At 36.6% G+C, this 16926-nt stretch overlaps 1 protein-coding gene and 2 non-coding genes across 3 annotated transcripts in view; 1 reads left to right on the top strand and 2 right to left on the bottom strand.

Moving 5' to 3' along the window:
- Positions 1–133: 133 nt before the first annotated feature.
- Positions 134–16926, bottom strand: part of KNL1 (kinetochore scaffold 1) — a 63070-nt gene continuing 46277 nt past the window's right edge. The window contains exons 15-23 of the mRNA XM_013007259.2: positions 13933–14010; positions 13764–13803; positions 12809–12910; positions 8349–8449; positions 4531–4599; positions 3229–3338; positions 2673–2791; positions 2418–2540; positions 134–1691 (exon numbers count right to left, since the gene is read on the bottom strand). Coding sequence (XP_012862713.2) covers positions 1577–1691; positions 2418–2540; positions 2673–2791; positions 3229–3338; positions 4531–4599; positions 8349–8449; positions 12809–12910; positions 13764–13803; positions 13933–14010 — 857 coding nt within the window. The 3' untranslated portion in view covers positions 134–1576. The remainder of the gene's footprint in view (positions 1692–2417; positions 2541–2672; positions 2792–3228; positions 3339–4530; positions 4600–8348; positions 8450–12808; positions 12911–13763; positions 13804–13932; positions 14011–16926) is intronic.
- On the bottom strand, positions 5168–5335 carry LOC115868925. Its single transcript, XR_004045882.1, has one exon. It is a non-coding gene; the product is annotated as a U1 spliceosomal RNA (small nuclear RNA).
- Positions 15262–15368, top strand: LOC115868805. The gene has a single exon (XR_004045782.1). It is a non-coding gene; the product is annotated as a U6 spliceosomal RNA (small nuclear RNA).

Genomic DNA, 16926 nt, shown 5'->3' with positions numbered 1-16926 from the left:
ACACCTCGTGAAGGCTGGTGTACTTCTTCTTCCATGTGGGCTTTGTTGCCTCCGAGCTAGATGGCCGCTTGTTTACCTTCAAGCCTTTAAGACCCCAGTCGCTATATCTTTTGATAGCTGAGGCCCCATTAATCTTAACTGTTTTCAATTAGGTATTTTTAGAAGGAGCTTTCTTCAGGATAGCTGTAAGATCTGTTCGGTACATAGTAAAAACACTCTTTACTTCATAAAAGAGATACTGCTTTCTAAAAATTTCATTCAATAAACTCATTTTAATAGTGCAAAAAATTATCTGCTTTCCAGTCACTGAAGGAAAAACTTCCAAATGATTTTGTGACATGACCTAATATTTTGAACAAATAAAACAATGAGGTAAATATTACAAGTACGCATGCCAAATGCAAGAAAGCAGATGATCATTATAAAGCCAAATTGTTTTTGTAGCTGGTCATTCCAGAGTACTCAAACCTCTACTTTTTGCATTTACAGAAAAGAAATATACTAACTACCATAAGAAAGCTAGTGATGTCTTTAAAAGCTTTCCAATGAATTCATGGAAAAAGGGAACACTGAAGTTTAAAAAGACCATGTGATCTTTTGACCTCTATCTCTGAAACCAGCCAAGGATGATAGCATTCATGGAACCCCTAGGAAATTAACCTGATCCCAAAGTATAAAACCAATTAAGCCAAATTAGCTAAACAATAGTTTTAGAGCTTACAATAAAACCAACAAAATCATGATTATTATTTGACTAAAGGCTGTGGGAAAGTTTACATAGCTATATCCTTCACATAAACTATTAGTCACTCAATAATCAAAGGATATGTTTATTTTTGTGTATGAAAAGGGTGTGGTTTCAGGACTTGGTACTAATATTAGCTAATTAATACAATCAGAACTTGACAAAACTGAGGTTTGGGATATAATGTTTGAAATGTAATTACTATAATACAGACATAAAAACAACATCAATATATTTACATATATATATTGAGCCAAAACAAATGCACTTTCTCTAGAAAAGATATACTTAAGAAAACACTAATATACACTATATACTAAAATATGGCAAGGGCCTCAAAAGATGGCAGCCATTCCAATAGCTGAGTGCTACTGCACTCTCTTAATACTATTTCTAGAATGGAGAACAAGGAGGTTGAGTAGTTTATATACAGACAAGTATGTCTCTGGCAGAAGCCAAGCTACCTCAAAGTCATAGTTGTCAATATGGGGAGAAAGCTAGTTTTTGTGAGTAGTATTAACCCCTTTTACTTATAAAAGTTGTTCTTTGTTTTCTTTAGCAGAGAGCACCACATTAGGATATAGGTAGAAGAAATTTCCCTTAGTATCCTACTACTAAAAGCTTTAGTAGAAAGATAAACACATCGACTAATAGCAGTCTTTGTGAGCCTGTCATCATCTGTGACTATAGAGTTTTAGAAACTATACAAAAATTAACTATAGCATTACTAGAAGGAGTTTTCCTAGACTTCAAAAGCTAAACACAAATAGACACTCTAGTATAGCACTATTAAATGCATCCTACTTGGTTATTACACCTGTAGTCAATGGTCTATTGGTAACAATGAGAGTTTTGAAGCAGATCTCGGTAAATTTGCTTGACGACATTCTTCAGGTAGTTGCCCTCTAGTGGCACATTAGATAAAATGGCAGCAATTTCATCTTGGCTGGTAAGAAGAATGAAAGGTTAGTTAATTTTTCTGTTACGTTTCTAATATGATAGGTTTCATTTACTCGGTTATAGTCTTTCAGTTCCCTAGGAGTACAAAAAAATTGCAATGCCTGGAAATAAGGAGACTGTAGTTTACAAGGAGATTCCAAAAGGTAGGCCTAGGAACCAGTTCTGTAACAGTGAAGCTGTTAACCAAGCAGCTTTCTCTGGCTCTAAAATCTAAGCTATTAGTGTTTGCTGACTGAGTTGGGGTGAGCACATTTCAGCTCTGCCATTGTGCAAGCTGTCGGCTCTGTGACTGAAATGACAAAATATATCACAGCGTGGTAGAGATGAGACATTTTGCGGTCTGGTTCCACAAAATGTGAAAAGTATTATGATTGTACTTTTTTTTTTTTTTAACCAATTAGTCTATTTGTAGGACAGAGACTTTAGATCAAATTTAAATATGATCTGGACTAAGCCAATATAGGACTTCCTTTCTTGACTTCTATTTTCAGTAAGAGTATTTTAAAAATGGAGCACCTACTGTAGATAGCAATAAAGGTCACTGGCTTTCAAAGAACAAATGCTTCAAAATGAGGTTAGAGAGACGTGACACATCACTCAGCACTCAGCTTTTACGATGGTCCGTCTACTTGCTGACCATCTTAATGAATCTTCCAAATGAACTAAAAAAGGTGAAAAAGTAGTTGGGAACCCTACCATGCCCTTTACTTACCCAGTGTTGCCAAGGTGAATTTGAATGGAGAATGGTAACAGGACAAATGGATAATGGGCTGAGAGAGACAAAGTTATCTCAAACTTAGCAAATGCTACAGAACTGGAGAATAAAAGCTTCAATCTGTGAAAGACAAGATTCGCAATTTAAAAAACACAGAATAAAAGTAAACCGAAACAAATACATTTCTCTTTTATATTAGCATAAAACACAGTGGTAAAAAATATTTTAATAAGTTTTTGACTAATTACGTACTCAGTATTATTTATATCAATGTTCATGAGGTTATAATTTGGTCCCCATCTCTTTAAAAATTCTATCTCCTCTCCAAGAAGTCTGCAATGATTCACTACCAATGAGATTTCTTGAAGCATCTGGAAAAAATAGATGAAGACAAAGAAGATAAAATCGACAAAATAATAATAATTTATAAATTATCAAGGGTTCATGGGTGGGGGGAGAGGGAAGGGAGCTGATACCAAGGCCTCAAGTAGAGAGCAAATATTTTGAGAATGAGGCAAACAAATGTACAAAAGTGCAACACAATAGATGTATGTATGGATTGTGATAGGAGTTGTACAAGTCCCCAATACAATGATTAAAAAAAAAGATAAAATCATAAAAGCATTTCAGTATTTAGTGATTATTAAAATCTAAAGAACCTAAAGAAAGCTAAACAATTGAACACATCATTTCAGTGCACATTGTTGCATCCATGAAATTTTTTTTTTTTTGCATCCATAAAATTTAAGTTCTGCTTTTTGAAATAGAGAACATGCATTTTCCTTTACATGCTTCAATCAGACTTTACCTGGGAAACCTGGTGCTGTGCTGTGCATTTCTTCTTCCAGGAGTCCTGTTCTTCAATATACTGGAAAATAAGCTTATGAACTAACAGGGAGGAAGGAGGGGCTTTATCTTCTGGGAAAGGAAAAATAAAAAGGAGGGTATTATTTATTACTCATGTTTTATATAAACCAGAAATACTACGGTTACATAAAATGGGTATTTGCATATAATCTAAAAGCATTCTCCTATATTTAAATAAATCACCTCTAGATTACTTATATTACTTAATACAGTGTAACTACCATATAAATAACACTTCACATTGCCTCATGGATTTTGAGTGCCATGACCACTTAATTGCTTCTATTTCCCGCCTGGATTTTCAATCCATAGTTGGTTGTATCAGTGGAAGTAGAATCCAAGGAAACAGAAGGCTGACTGTATTCTCTTCTTTTTTATTTTCAAACACATACATGATGTTTCTTATTTCCAACATATACTGTAAGCTTAAGATATTTCTACAAAAATGAAAATTTTTATCACATACAGAATAAAACTTAGCTTAATACTATAGGCTTTAAATGTAGCAAAAATGTAAGTTCTAACTCTGACTTCTCTTACTAGCTTAGTGATCGTAAGTATAACACTTAATTTTTATGCTGTGATTTAATTTGTAAAATGAAGAATAATACTTATCCTTATAGTGTTGACAGAATTAATACATGTGCCTGTTACAGAGTAAATATTCATATTAACAATTTTTAAAATTTAGTTTTAAAAATCATTTTCTTGGGGGTCCTTACAGTCCTTATAACATTCCATACATCAATTTTATCAAGTATATTTGTACATATGTTGTCATCATCATTTCCAAAACATTTTCTACTTGAATTCTTGGTATAAGGCTTCTCTTTTTCTCCCTCCCTCCCTCGCCTATTTTCCCACTCTGGAGAATCTTGATCAATTATATATTGTTATTATTATTTCATATCTTACACTGTCCGTTGTCTCCCTTCACCCACATTTCTGTTATTCATCCCTTTTGAGGTGGAGGGAGGGAGGCTATATATCCAGGTAACTTTTAAATTATAGAAACAACTATAATCATTACTCAAGGCAAGTAATAGTTTTTTTTAACTTACCATTTTTTAACTCTACATACTCCTATTTGCACCATTGGTCATGTAGTTTTATGTTTAACATATATTTCTAAAGACAAAGTATTCCGATTACATCGAATTTACCATGTGAAAGATTTCTCAAGAATCAATTTCCACTTGTAAATTACTAAATTACCAACAGATTTTTAGAGATTCAAACTTACCATCCAAAATCGATTGAAAATTGAGGTCAGTAATCTTCCTACAGTCCTTGGCCAGGAAAGGAAGACCAACTAGGGAGATGCAGAACAAGATAAGTGTTCTTTTAACTCTCCGAATGTAAGCCACATAAAATCAGTGCTTTAGAATCCTACCGCTTCTGAGGTGCAGGAATTTTTCAGAGGTAGTTGAAAGTTACTCCTTGAATCTTTGAAGTATACTATTCTCTACATGTGGTAACAGTTCCCTTGAGACTACTCAACTACATTGATTGGCAAACCTTTGAAGGAACTTTAAGGTATAGTACACAGCTATGTTTGTCAAGGCCTCCTCTGACCCTAACTGTGCAAAGATAATTTATTTTCAAGAACCCTAATGAAGAGTGTGGCTCCAGGCTATGTGCGATTTTTTTTCAGTCTCCCCATAAGTAATTAAAAATGTCCTTCTGGCAGTCCTCAGGAGGAAAACTGCCGTCCTCAACTACAGGTCGTGAAGTCTCTGAATGCAGCTCAGACCCTCCACTCCCACTAGCTGTGCTTTTTTGAATACCTGCATTCCTAGCCTAGGCACTTCCAAAGCACGCCTCCTGAAACCTCATGGAAGGGGCTAGGAAGGACACTTGCAAACATTTTTCTTTTATTTTAGGGGATAGCGCGAATGCAGTCCCCCACTACCTACCACAAATTATGCAATCAAGTTTCCCACATTTAGGGAAATGGCAGGGGTCAGCACATCTGGAGTGCAATGGGTGAGCCTCATCCTGGGAAAACCACCTTCGTGATCATGGTATCTCCCCTGCCAGGTAAGTATAGCAAACATTTTTCTCCAATTGGACTCAATGCTCAATTATTTTTCACCCCTAGCCTTTCCCTTGACCTCCCCTCTGCCCTTAGGTCTACACGTCTTAGGCTTGTGGCTCTCAACAGTGACAAAGTTCCCACATCTACAGTGATCAACTGGACCCTCATTGGGCACTATTCCTGGAAAATATTGAACAAGGGGGAGTCAGTGCCCTTTCTGGGGTGCTCTTGCTTATACTACAGCTGTAAGTGAAAGGCCTGATGGCTACTTTCATTGTGGATGGTTGTCTAATTGACTATTCTGGCACCTGACAACTCAGTTCAGCTCTCCACAGTTCAGCTTGTCTAAGGGAAATATAGGTAGTTATGAACCTCCCAAGAGGTCTGGTGGTGTAGTGGGTTACATATTTAACTCCTAACCACAAGGTCAGCAGTTCAAGACTATCTGCTGCCCTGTAAGAGAAATATGAGGCTGTCTACTTCTGTAAAGATTTAAAATCTCTGAAACTCAAAGGAGCAGTTGTCCTTTATACTATAGGGTCACGATGAGTTGGAATAGACTCAAATGGCAGTGAGTTTTTGAGATGAGCCCCACCCCCACTATCCTTATACAAATGTACAGGTGACTTATCTTTTAGCATTACAGTAATGACTTTTAGGTAGCCAGAATAGCTGCTTGCTCCTCCAGACTTGACTTAACTCCTTTCTCTCAAGTTCTGATTCTTCCCTACTCCCCATTTACTGTGATAAGTGGTGTTTTAAAAACTTCCAAATGCAATGAGAACATGTAACAGAAAAAATAAGTGGTAGAGAGAGAGGTGAATACAGGGCTTTAAACTGTTTCATGTATTTGACCTCTGCTGAGAATTTGCCTTTCCACCTCAAATATACTAAATCAGCATTTACATTTTAACAAGCTCTATGTATGCATAAAATCACCAGGGGATCTGTAAGAATCACCTGGGATTCCCTTGAAATATATTCTGTTTCAGTATATTTGGGGTGGAAAAGCAAATTTTCAGCAAAGATGGAACCAGAATGAACTAGAAAGACTTTCTTGAGAAAGTGATACTTAAGTTGAACTTTAAGGGGTTATTAGTAAGAATTTATTTTGTTAAGGGGGAGAAAAACTTCTGGCATCAAAAGCCCAAGTATGAAGGTCCTGAGAGTAGATGAAATACAATTGAGCATGAAAGGCCAGGATCGGGGAGGGAGGGGAAAAAATTAGGACCTAATGTCGGGGGCTTAAGTGGAGAGGAAATGTTTTGAGAATGACGAGAGCAATGAATGTACAAATGTGCTTTACACAATTGATGTATGTATGGATTGTGATGAGTTGTATGAGCCCCTAATAAAATGATTGAAAAAAAAAAAAAGGCCAGGATTGCTCAATTAAATTGAAATAATGCAATAAATTCTATAGTTTTACACGCTATGCAATTTTTTTTGCTATGTAAATATTTGGTCATTAGCCTCAGAGTAGTGTAGTATAAGGTAGATTTTCAGTGATCATTCTAGCTACAGGGTGGAGAAAGGAATTAGAGGAAAAGAAGATCCAAAAATACCAGTTAACCTGCAGCCATCCAGGTTGGAGATGACTATTGTATGCAGAAAATATGAAGCAAAGTATATGAATATTAAGAAGTTAAAATAAATAAGTCTTTGACAATTTAAATATGCACAGTGAAGGAAGAAGTGATTCCTAGGTTTTAATTTTGAATTTTGATGGAATTTATTTCTTCATCGAGACATGGAACAATTAAGGAGAATCTGAGTTGGAACCTGGGAGGCTGTAAAGATTGTAAATTCTAATGTGGCTGAGTTTCGTGAAGTTGCCAGTAACTGGTGTAAGGGAGACATACCTACAGATACTAACAGGCCGCCCTAGTAAAACATTTGGGACTCTTCCAACAGCAATACAGTGATGCCTGCCAATTATTTTGCTAAGTCTACCTTATACATAGAATATCCATGAACATCTTAGGATCTCATTCTTAAATATGAAAAAATAGTAAAGATATCACTGGATATTAGAATAAACTCCCCTCACAAAAACAAAAAGAACCCCAACAGAAATGAAAAACAGAAGTCAGAGGTTAATAGATGTGAATAGCATATTTATACATTATTTCAACAGGCACAATTTATGTCATCTAATGCAATTCAGTGAACTAATTAAAAAACTATTATCAGTAAAGTGATCAAATCTTTTAAGAGTTTCAGCAGTGCTTTCATTATGTTAGTAATTATATTAAAATATTTAAAAGTGTGGGCCCCAAAATGAAGAAAATGTTTTAAAATTTATTGTGGTTCTGATTGCACAACTCTTTTTAATATATTTAAACCACTTAATTTTATGGAAGGTAAATTATATGTCAATAAAATGGTTTTAAACAATGAAAAAGAATTTTCTAGTTTTAATGAGTTTAGCTACTTTTTTTCAAGTTTTATTGGCATATATTTCACATATCATACAATTCAATAGGTCATTCACATCAACACGAGTTGTACAATCACCACAATCAGTTTTAGAACAGTTTGTTCATTCATGCACTCATTGTTATTAGCTCCCCATTTCCCCTCAACTTCCCCTGCCATATACTCAAGGGACCATCAATCCAATTACTGTCTCTAAATTTACCTATCCTGGATTTCACATATAGAAAAACATTTTAAAAACTAAAACTAACAAAGAATGACAAAGTAACACAGGTTAAAAACCTCAATAGAAAAGAAAGCATAAATACCAACTGGAACAAATTCAAATGTATTATAAGGGAGATCAAATGAAAGGATGCTAAATTTTAATCTGCCCGTCACTGCAACAAACTACTTTCTAAGGCATTCTGCATGTTAGCAAGGCTATTCACAACCTTGGTCCATGGTCAGAGATGATTCACCAGGGGCTTAATCCATGTGTATTTCCTCTTCACTTTTTTTTTTTTTAACTGAAACACCTTTAAAACGGGTCAAAATGGTAGCTGGGAAGTTTTTTTGCAGAGGAATTGTCTGTTGTTACTTACCTATGGCCTCTCCAAAGGTGATAGTGAGCTCTATTGTGTCATAAAGAAAGGTGAATACAGCTTGGTCATCACTCCACTCAATGATATCCCATTCAGACAAGCTGAAGAGAGAGAAACGTTACTTCCTTGAGTTATTAATCTATCAAGGGGCCGCGAAGGTGGGAGAGGGGAGGGAGTGGGGAAAAAAAGAGGAGCTGATCCCAAGGGCTCAACAGAAAGCAAACGTCTACAAAAGAACGATGGCAATATATGTACTAACATGTCAGATACAATCGATGTATGGATTGTAACAAGAGTTGTAAGAGGCCCCAATAAAATTATCTCAAAACAAAGAAAAACCAAAGGGAATCTTAAACTGCACTGTCACCTTTTGATATTTGGAATGTTGGCATTGGTATTTTGAAGCAAATACTGGTATGTCAAAGGGTAAAAACAGGTAATGAAAACCAACAACAACAACAACAACAACAAAACAGGTAATGATACCAGTATCATAAAAATAAAAACTTTACCCAAAAAAACCAAAACTCAAACAGCACCAGCAATGGCTAGTCAGGGTTTTCCACTGGATTAGTATTTCATATATATGTATATATATATATAAAACGTCAAATATTGTAGAAAATTTAAATCTATTTAAAGATAGTAAGAATCAATTCAATCTAAGTTGTGAATCTTTGAGAAGGCATCCTTGCTTCTAGGAATATTTTGGTTATACTTCCAAGGCAGAGCTGTCCATTCTTCTGGCAGTTCATGATATATTCAATATCCTTTGCCAACTCTACAATTTGGTTTTCCTTACTTGTTGTCCAGCTTTTGCATACATTAATGAGAGATTGAAAACATTATGGATATTTCAGGTAATCTGGATCCTTAAAGTGGCACCTTTGCTTTCTCTCACTTTTAAAGAGGTCTTTTGCAGAAAGTTTGCCCAGTTTGATTTCTTCATCACTGCTCCATGGGCATTGATTGTGAATCACAGTCAAATAAAATCCTTGACAACTTCAATTTTTTTTTATATATCATGATGTTGCCTCTTGGTTCAGTTGTGAAGGTTTTTATTTTTTTCGTGTTGAGGTCTACCCCATAGGGAAGCTATAGTTTTTTAATCTTCATCATTAAGTGTTTCACGTCCTCTTTTTAGCAAGCAAGGCTGTCATCTTGTCATCTATATCGAACCCCACTGCCATCAAGCTGGCTCCCAGTAACTCCGTGGAGGGTAGAACTGCTCCGTAGGCTCTTGGGGACTGTCAATCTTCGCAGGAGCAGATAGCTTTGTCTTCCTCTCATGGAGCAGCTGGTGGGTTTGAACCACTGACACTACAGTTAGCAGCCCACTGCTTAATGCACTTTGCCACTAGAGCTCCATATGATGTTAACAATGATATCCCACTTTCTGAGTCCTCTTCTGAATTCAGCTAGAATTTCTGGTCATTATTGATGTACTGCTTTAACTGTTCTTAAATTTTCTTTAGCAATCTTCAAGAGAAAGAGGAGTCTTTCTACAATCCTGTGAAGAGTTAACAGTCTCAGAAACCAACAGGGGCAGTTCTACTATGCTCTATAGGGCCACTTTGTGTTGGAATCAAATCAATGGCAGTGAGTTTGGTTTGGTTTTAACAATTTTACATGTGATACTGATATTATCTGGTAATTTCTATATTCTACTGACTGCCTTTCTTAGAAATGGGTAGTTAGTTGGACAGGTACCTGTCTTCCAAAATTCTTGGCACAGATGAGTGAACACTTCCAGCACTGCATCAATTTTTAATTGACATCTCAATTATTGTCAATTCCTGGAGCCTTTTCACCAGTGCCTTCAGTGCGGCTTAGGCTTCTTCCTTCAAGAACATCGACTCTTCATTATATTCTACCTCCTTAAATGGTTGAACATCAACAAATTCTTTTTGGCACAGTGGCAGTCAATATTGTGCCCATAAATCCTTCAATAATGCAACTTGAAACTTGAATTTTTTTTCTTTAGTTTGGTTAACTGGAAAACTACCGAGCTTGTTCTCCTCCTGGCATTCTGACCCCAGGTCTTTCCATGTCATCGTAATACTTTATCTTCTTGTGTCACTTTGTGCTTAGCGCTCTTACTTCATTATCATAGCCATTTATTTGCCTTAGCTGCTTGTGTTAGGCTGGGTTGACTAGGGAAACCAATTCAGAGACATTCATATGTAAGACAGAGTTTTATATCAAAGAGCAATTGTATATTGAGAAAACATCTCAGTCCAGTCCAGATCAAGTCCATAATTCCGATATTAGCCCATATGTCTGAAATTAGTCCATAAATTCCTCTTTAGGCTCATGTAGCACATGCAATGACGTCAAATTCAGGGAGATCATACTCCAGTGGTGGAAAGTTTTATGGATCCAGTGGCAGTGGAAACATCTCAACACTGGCACACAAGGAGAAAGAGAAGTTCCCAGAACTCTCATGAGAAGGCCACACCATCAGGAGGCATCATCAGGCTGACTTGATTGACAGGCTAAACTCCACCCCTTTACTTTAGTTATCAAGTTGACATGAAATTATGTAAATACCACACTACTCTACATTCAAAAGCAAGTTTCAGGACTCTCTTTTGACATCCATTTTAGTCTTTTCTTTTTCAAATAATTTTATTAGGAGCTCTTACAGATATATTCTATAGTTTAATCACATCAAGTAGTATATTGTACAATTGCTACCATAATCAGTTTTAAAACATTTTTTCTTCTTGAACTTCTTGATATCAGCTCCCCTTTATCCCTAACCCCGCCCTAAACCCTAGTTTATTTCCATATCTTACACTATCCAATGTATCCATTCACATACAATTCTGTTGCTCACTCCCCTAGAGTGGGGTTATACAGTCATCAGCTCCCCCCCACCTCCAACCCCCTTTCTTCCTTGACCCTCAAGGATGTAATTCTGTTTGGGGTTGGAAGGGGATACAAAGGGGGGCAGTTTGACCACCTTGCTGGTCAAAGCATCGGCTGAGGATGTCCTGGGAATCTGACTTAGCATGGTATCCACATCCAAGAGAAGACAAGAGCTCTGCTCCAGATCCTGCTCCAGATACTTTTTTAAAGTTATTTTTTGCTTTCTTCATGTATGATATTCTTGATGCCATCCCGTAACTCACCTACTCTTCAGTCATTAGTGTACAATGAGTCAAATCTATTCTTGAGATAGTCTCTAAATTCAGGTGGAAAACACTCAAGGCTGTACTTTGACTCTCTTGGACTTGTTTTAATTTTTCAGTTTCATCTCAACTTGCATATAAGCAACTGATGGTCTGTTCCATAGTCTGCCCCTAAGCTTGTTGTGACGGATAATATTGAGCATCTACATGCTCTCTTCTCACACATATAGTTGAAGTGATTTCTGTGAACTACACTGTTCACATGGTTGAAAAATATATTTCCAATGATTACGTTGTGGGTCTTGTAAAATTCTATCATGTGATTTCTAGCATTGCTTTTATCACCCAAGGCCATATTTTCCACCAGTAATATACTTACCAGTAATTATTGATGCAGTTCCAAATGGCAGAAGCTGTTAAAATAGATTCTATTGCTTCATCTGCTATTAGTGTTGGTGTATATATTTAAATTTATACTAGTGTTCCTTGGAGGCATATGGATATTGTCTTAACCTTAACAGCAATATACTTCAGTATGCATTCTGAAAGATGCTTTGGTGATGCAAATGTAGGGTTGCTGACTGCAGAGTTGCTGATTTGAATCCACCAACCACGCCTGGGAGACAGCATGAGGCAGTCTGCTTTGGTGAAAGTCATAGCCTTGGAAATTCTATAGAAGAGGCCTACTCTATCCTGTAGGGTTACTGAGTCAGAACTGACTTGGCAGCAGTGGGCCTGGCTTCTTTGATACCTAATATATTCATCATCAAACAATCCATTTCATTTGGACAACTTAACAATTTTCCTAGATTCATATTTCATATTCCATGTTCCATTCATTAATGCACGTTACTTCTCATTTTGAGTTCTGCCCCATCTGCAAACAAAGGTCCTAAGTACTTTGCTTCATCCACATCATTAAGGTCACTTCTACTTTGAGGAGACAGCACTTCTCCACTTGTGTTTTCCAAGCTGAGGGCTCCTCATCTGGCAGTATGTCAGACAATATTCTGGTGCTGTTCATGAGGTAGGGTTTTTACTAGCCTTTTTTTTTAAGATTGGCAGACTCTTTCTCCTAATCTGTTTGGGAACTCCAGTAAAGCCTATCCACCATGTGCGACTCTGTGGGTACCAGTGGCATAGTTTCCACCATCATAGTAGCATGTAAGCTACCACAGTACAATGAACCGAAAGGAGAGTGGACAAAAAGGATGACACACTTATGTTGTGACAATTAAGATGTTTATATCAACTGCTCTTGTAAATTCAGTCATCCTACTCAAGAAGAGGATAAAACACAAATTCATGACACCTGCTATTCCTTACCTCAATTGATCCAATAGCTCTTCAGTTTTGTTTGTTTGTTTTTTCACAAAGTCTATTTGAGCAAGCATCTGCTGCTTCTGTACCTGCAGTTCTAAAATATTCCTGCAAATAAAACCAGATATCCACAGAAAGATAATCTTTTGTTGTTGTTGGAAAATTCAGACTCTATCAATATAAATGGTCTGTGACAAGATATCACATGCTAGTTAGCTCTCTAGTGCTAAAATAATGCAAGCGAAAGGGACCCATTTCAGAATTCTTTTGTTTGTTTGTTAGTTAATGATCTAGAAGTATGAGTCTTTTTATGGAACACATAGAGGGTGCCTGGTAGCACAGTGGTTAAAGTCAGTGGTTTGAACCCTCCAGCCACCCCTGGGAAGGCAGAGGTAGCAGTCTGCTTTTGTAAAGTCTCATGGCCTTGGAAAAGAAACACCATGCGGCAGTTTCACTCTGTCTTGCAGTGTTGCTACGATTCAGAATTGATTTAATGGTAGTGAGTTTTTTGTAATCATATGGATGCCAACCTTAAAACCAAGACAAGCTATAATTTCAGTGTCTGCATTTAATTTTTTTGTTTGTTAGTGCTAAATAGAACCTATATATTGGGAGTCATTTTAGTACTAATTTCAGCCAAATATCAACTGTGAAATCAATGCTGTCACTTGTGATTGTATTGAATTTGCTATTATCTATATTTAAAAGTTTATTATTGTTTTACTTTCTTTAAAATTATCTGGATATTCAAGCTTAAGAGACACTAGGCTTTCGTTAGATTAATTCTCCATAAATGATAAATGTTCAGAAAATATTGTTGGCTAAGTTGGCCTCCAGAGCCCGGTTCAAAATGGAGAAGCCCTGAGCTAGTCTTAATCAAGACTCATGTCCCTGCTGGAGGTGGGATGTCATTTGCCTGGTGGAATTTAGCACTACATCTTCTAACACTCAGAAGACTGACCTTTGAAGTTCTTCTTCGTGGGTTTTTAGCTGTTTCAATTCTTTGAAAAGAAAATCATAAAAATATTAGAATAAAGTCACAAAAACTTTTATTGAAAATTCTGACTTAATTTCATGTAAAACACACACATAGAGCAGATTTATCTTATCTCATTAACCAATTCAGTTACCTTTCTCTGCAGCTCTCATTTTAGAATCCCATTCTTTCAGAGCATTGTCTTTCTCTTCATCCTCCAAATACTTTGTTTCTAAAAGTAGACAACATACATTAGAATAACTCAGTAAAATAATGTATTAACAACCAGAAATAAAAAGAACAGATAGTGCCAAAATGAACTATCACATATATTTCACAACCAAGCACCTTACTTGCCAACTGTCACATATATTTCACAAACAAGCACCTTACTTGCCAATTATATTAATTTATAATTACAATACTATACAGAGACTAATTTTTTGTGCCAGATGGTGATCTTTGAGCCATAATGTAATGATCTAAATGAACATGTTCTCAGGGGACATTTTAAGATGGAAGCTGTTTGCATATAATTAAGCAACCTCCATGGGCTAATAAGTAGATGCAGATTTACACATATAAACACATGCACATGGATGGACCTGGACTACTTTATGCTTAGTGAAATAAACCAATTAATTATAAAAAGGCAAATATTATATGAGACTACTGTTTTGGGGGGGGAAAAAGTTAGAGACGTTTATTTTAAAGAGAACAGACTTTGGAGTTTTCCAAGGGGGCAGATAAAAGAAGGAAGATAAAGCAATAGGCCAGACTGAAGGGTGTTAACTTGGGTAAAATGAAAGACAGTAGTTTACAAGAGGGTCAAGAGGAAGTTGGGAGCAGGTGAGGGATAAACTATTAGAAGGTTTGATAACTGGTTTAAGCTGTTGAATACAAAGTTGATGATATGAAATTTAATCACCCACCTAAAATTTAAAAAACAAACAAAACAAATACATGCACATATGCATTTAAATTTTAATGTCTTTGAAATATAGGAGTCATTCTTAAAACTATATTCTCTCAATATCCAAACCTTCAATAAGTTTAGATTTTACCTCAAAAATATCTTTTGATTCTACTTCATATTAACTTACTACCACAAACAAACCCTCTGCCATTGAGTTTATTTTAATGCATTGCCATGCTATACGACAGCTTTTTACATTATATGCAAACAGTTTCTGAGGCAGCAAATCTTCATAGGAGCAGACAGCCACATCTTTCTCTCTTGGAGCAACTGATGGGTTCGAACCAACAAAGTTGAAGTTAGCAGAGTGGTTAGAAGCTTTTAAAGTGTAACCCTCTACACCACAAGAGCTCCTTGCTTTTCTATAGTACTTAACATAAAATAGAGCCCTGGGGGGTGTAGTGGTTACATGTTGGAATGTTATCTGTAAGGTCAGCAGTTCAAAACCACCAGCAGCTCTGAGGGAGAAAGATGAGGCTTTCTACTCCCATTAAGAGTTACACTATCGTGCTCACTTCGGCAGCACATACACTAAAATTGGAACGATACAGAGAAGATTAGCATGGCCCCTGCGCAAGGATGACACGCAAATTCGTGAAGCGTTCCATATTTAAAAAAAAAAAGAGTTACAATATCAGAAACTCGGGATCAGTTCTACTCTGTCCTAAAGGGTGACTATGAGTTCCAAGGGACTTTATGGCAATGAGGGTATTTTTTAACGTAAAATTATTTGTTCATTTCCTATATTCTCTTGTAGATTGGATGCTCTACTAGAGAATTACTGTTTTGTATATTCTTAAAAACAACCACTGAACATGGCATATAGTAGGTATTCAGTAAATTTGCTCAATAGTGAAGGGATTCATTCAATGGTAGCTAAGAGGGATGTGTGGTTGTTGGTATTTTTAAAGAGGGAGTAGAAGTAACATATTCTGTGGAGGTGGATAGGTAGTATATATGAAAGAAAAGGGAAAACCAGTAATCTAAGCTTTCCAAGAAGACAAGAGAAATTCAAAGTTTAGGTTGAAAGACTGGTCTTAGGGAAAACAAAGGAAGAGAAAAATTATAAATGTAGATATCCGAAAGGTTAGTTAGTTGATTTGGTAGTTGGAATTTTAAGAAGTTTCGATCTTTAAAAAAAATCATTTATTGGGGACTCTTACATCTCTTATCACAATCCATACATCCATCCATTGTGTCAAGCACATTTGTACATATGTTGCCATCATCATTTCCAAAACATTTTCTTTCTACTTGAGTCCTCGGTCTCAGCTCATTTTTCCCCCTCCCACCCTCCCTCATGAGCCCTTGATAATTTATAAATTATTTTTTTCATGTCTTACACCAACTGCTGTCTTCCTTCACCCACTTTTGTTGTTGTCCCCCTAAGAGGGAGGGGGACTATATGTCAATCATTGTGATCAGTTCCCCAGAAGTTCTGATTTTATGACTTCTGTTTTTTTCCTCTGTGAAGTAGAAAGGGGTAGGACAGTCTATGATGATGAAATAGGTGTACTAGCCACCTATTCAGAACAAAGCATGGATTTGAAGGATAGGGAGAAAAATGAGAGTTGACCTTTGCTCCCATTAAGCTTATAATACAAGTGGGTGTGGTAAGTTTGGTACCAAAAACAAAGCCCAATACATTCAAGTTGATTCAAACTCATAGTGACCTCACTATAGGACAAGTAGACATACCCTATGGAGTTTCCAAGGCTGTCAAATCTTTTTTTGTCTATTTGGTCAGTAAATCAAACATGGAGTAATGTTATTAGCTAGGAATTCTGGTCAAATTAGGAGCCCAAGTTGAGCCTCCATGTTTTTTTGTTGTTACCATCTACATAGTCAGGAGCGGTGGTAGGCTCCAAGACAGGGCGTCAGACACCGGCTGAGGCTCCCCATTTGGCCTTGAATTGTGGATTACTGCCTGACTTGTGTCTGTGGAGGACTGTCATATGCCTGGCTTTAAACTGGACTTTGTAGTAATTGAGCTTTTAAAAATCTTTTTATGAACAACAAAAATGTGGATGAAGGGGAGAGTTCCAGGAAGATGGCAACTAATTAACACATACCAGAGGGATTCCGCAGAAATCAGCCCAGGAGAATTACTAAGAGGGAAATTCAACACTGCTGGATCGCAGGAGGAGCATCATAAAGATAAGTAGGCACAGA

Source organism: Echinops telfairi, unplaced genomic scaffold (genome assembly GCF_000313985.2).
Source record: "Echinops telfairi isolate 266 unplaced genomic scaffold, ASM31398v2 ScPeMD7_18;HRSCAF=68, whole genome shotgun sequence".
NCBI lineage: Eukaryota > Metazoa > Chordata > Mammalia > Afrosoricida > Tenrecidae > Echinops > Echinops telfairi.
The sequence above is the reverse complement of the archived record's forward strand: the minus strand, read 5'-3'. Positions and strand labels throughout refer to the sequence as shown.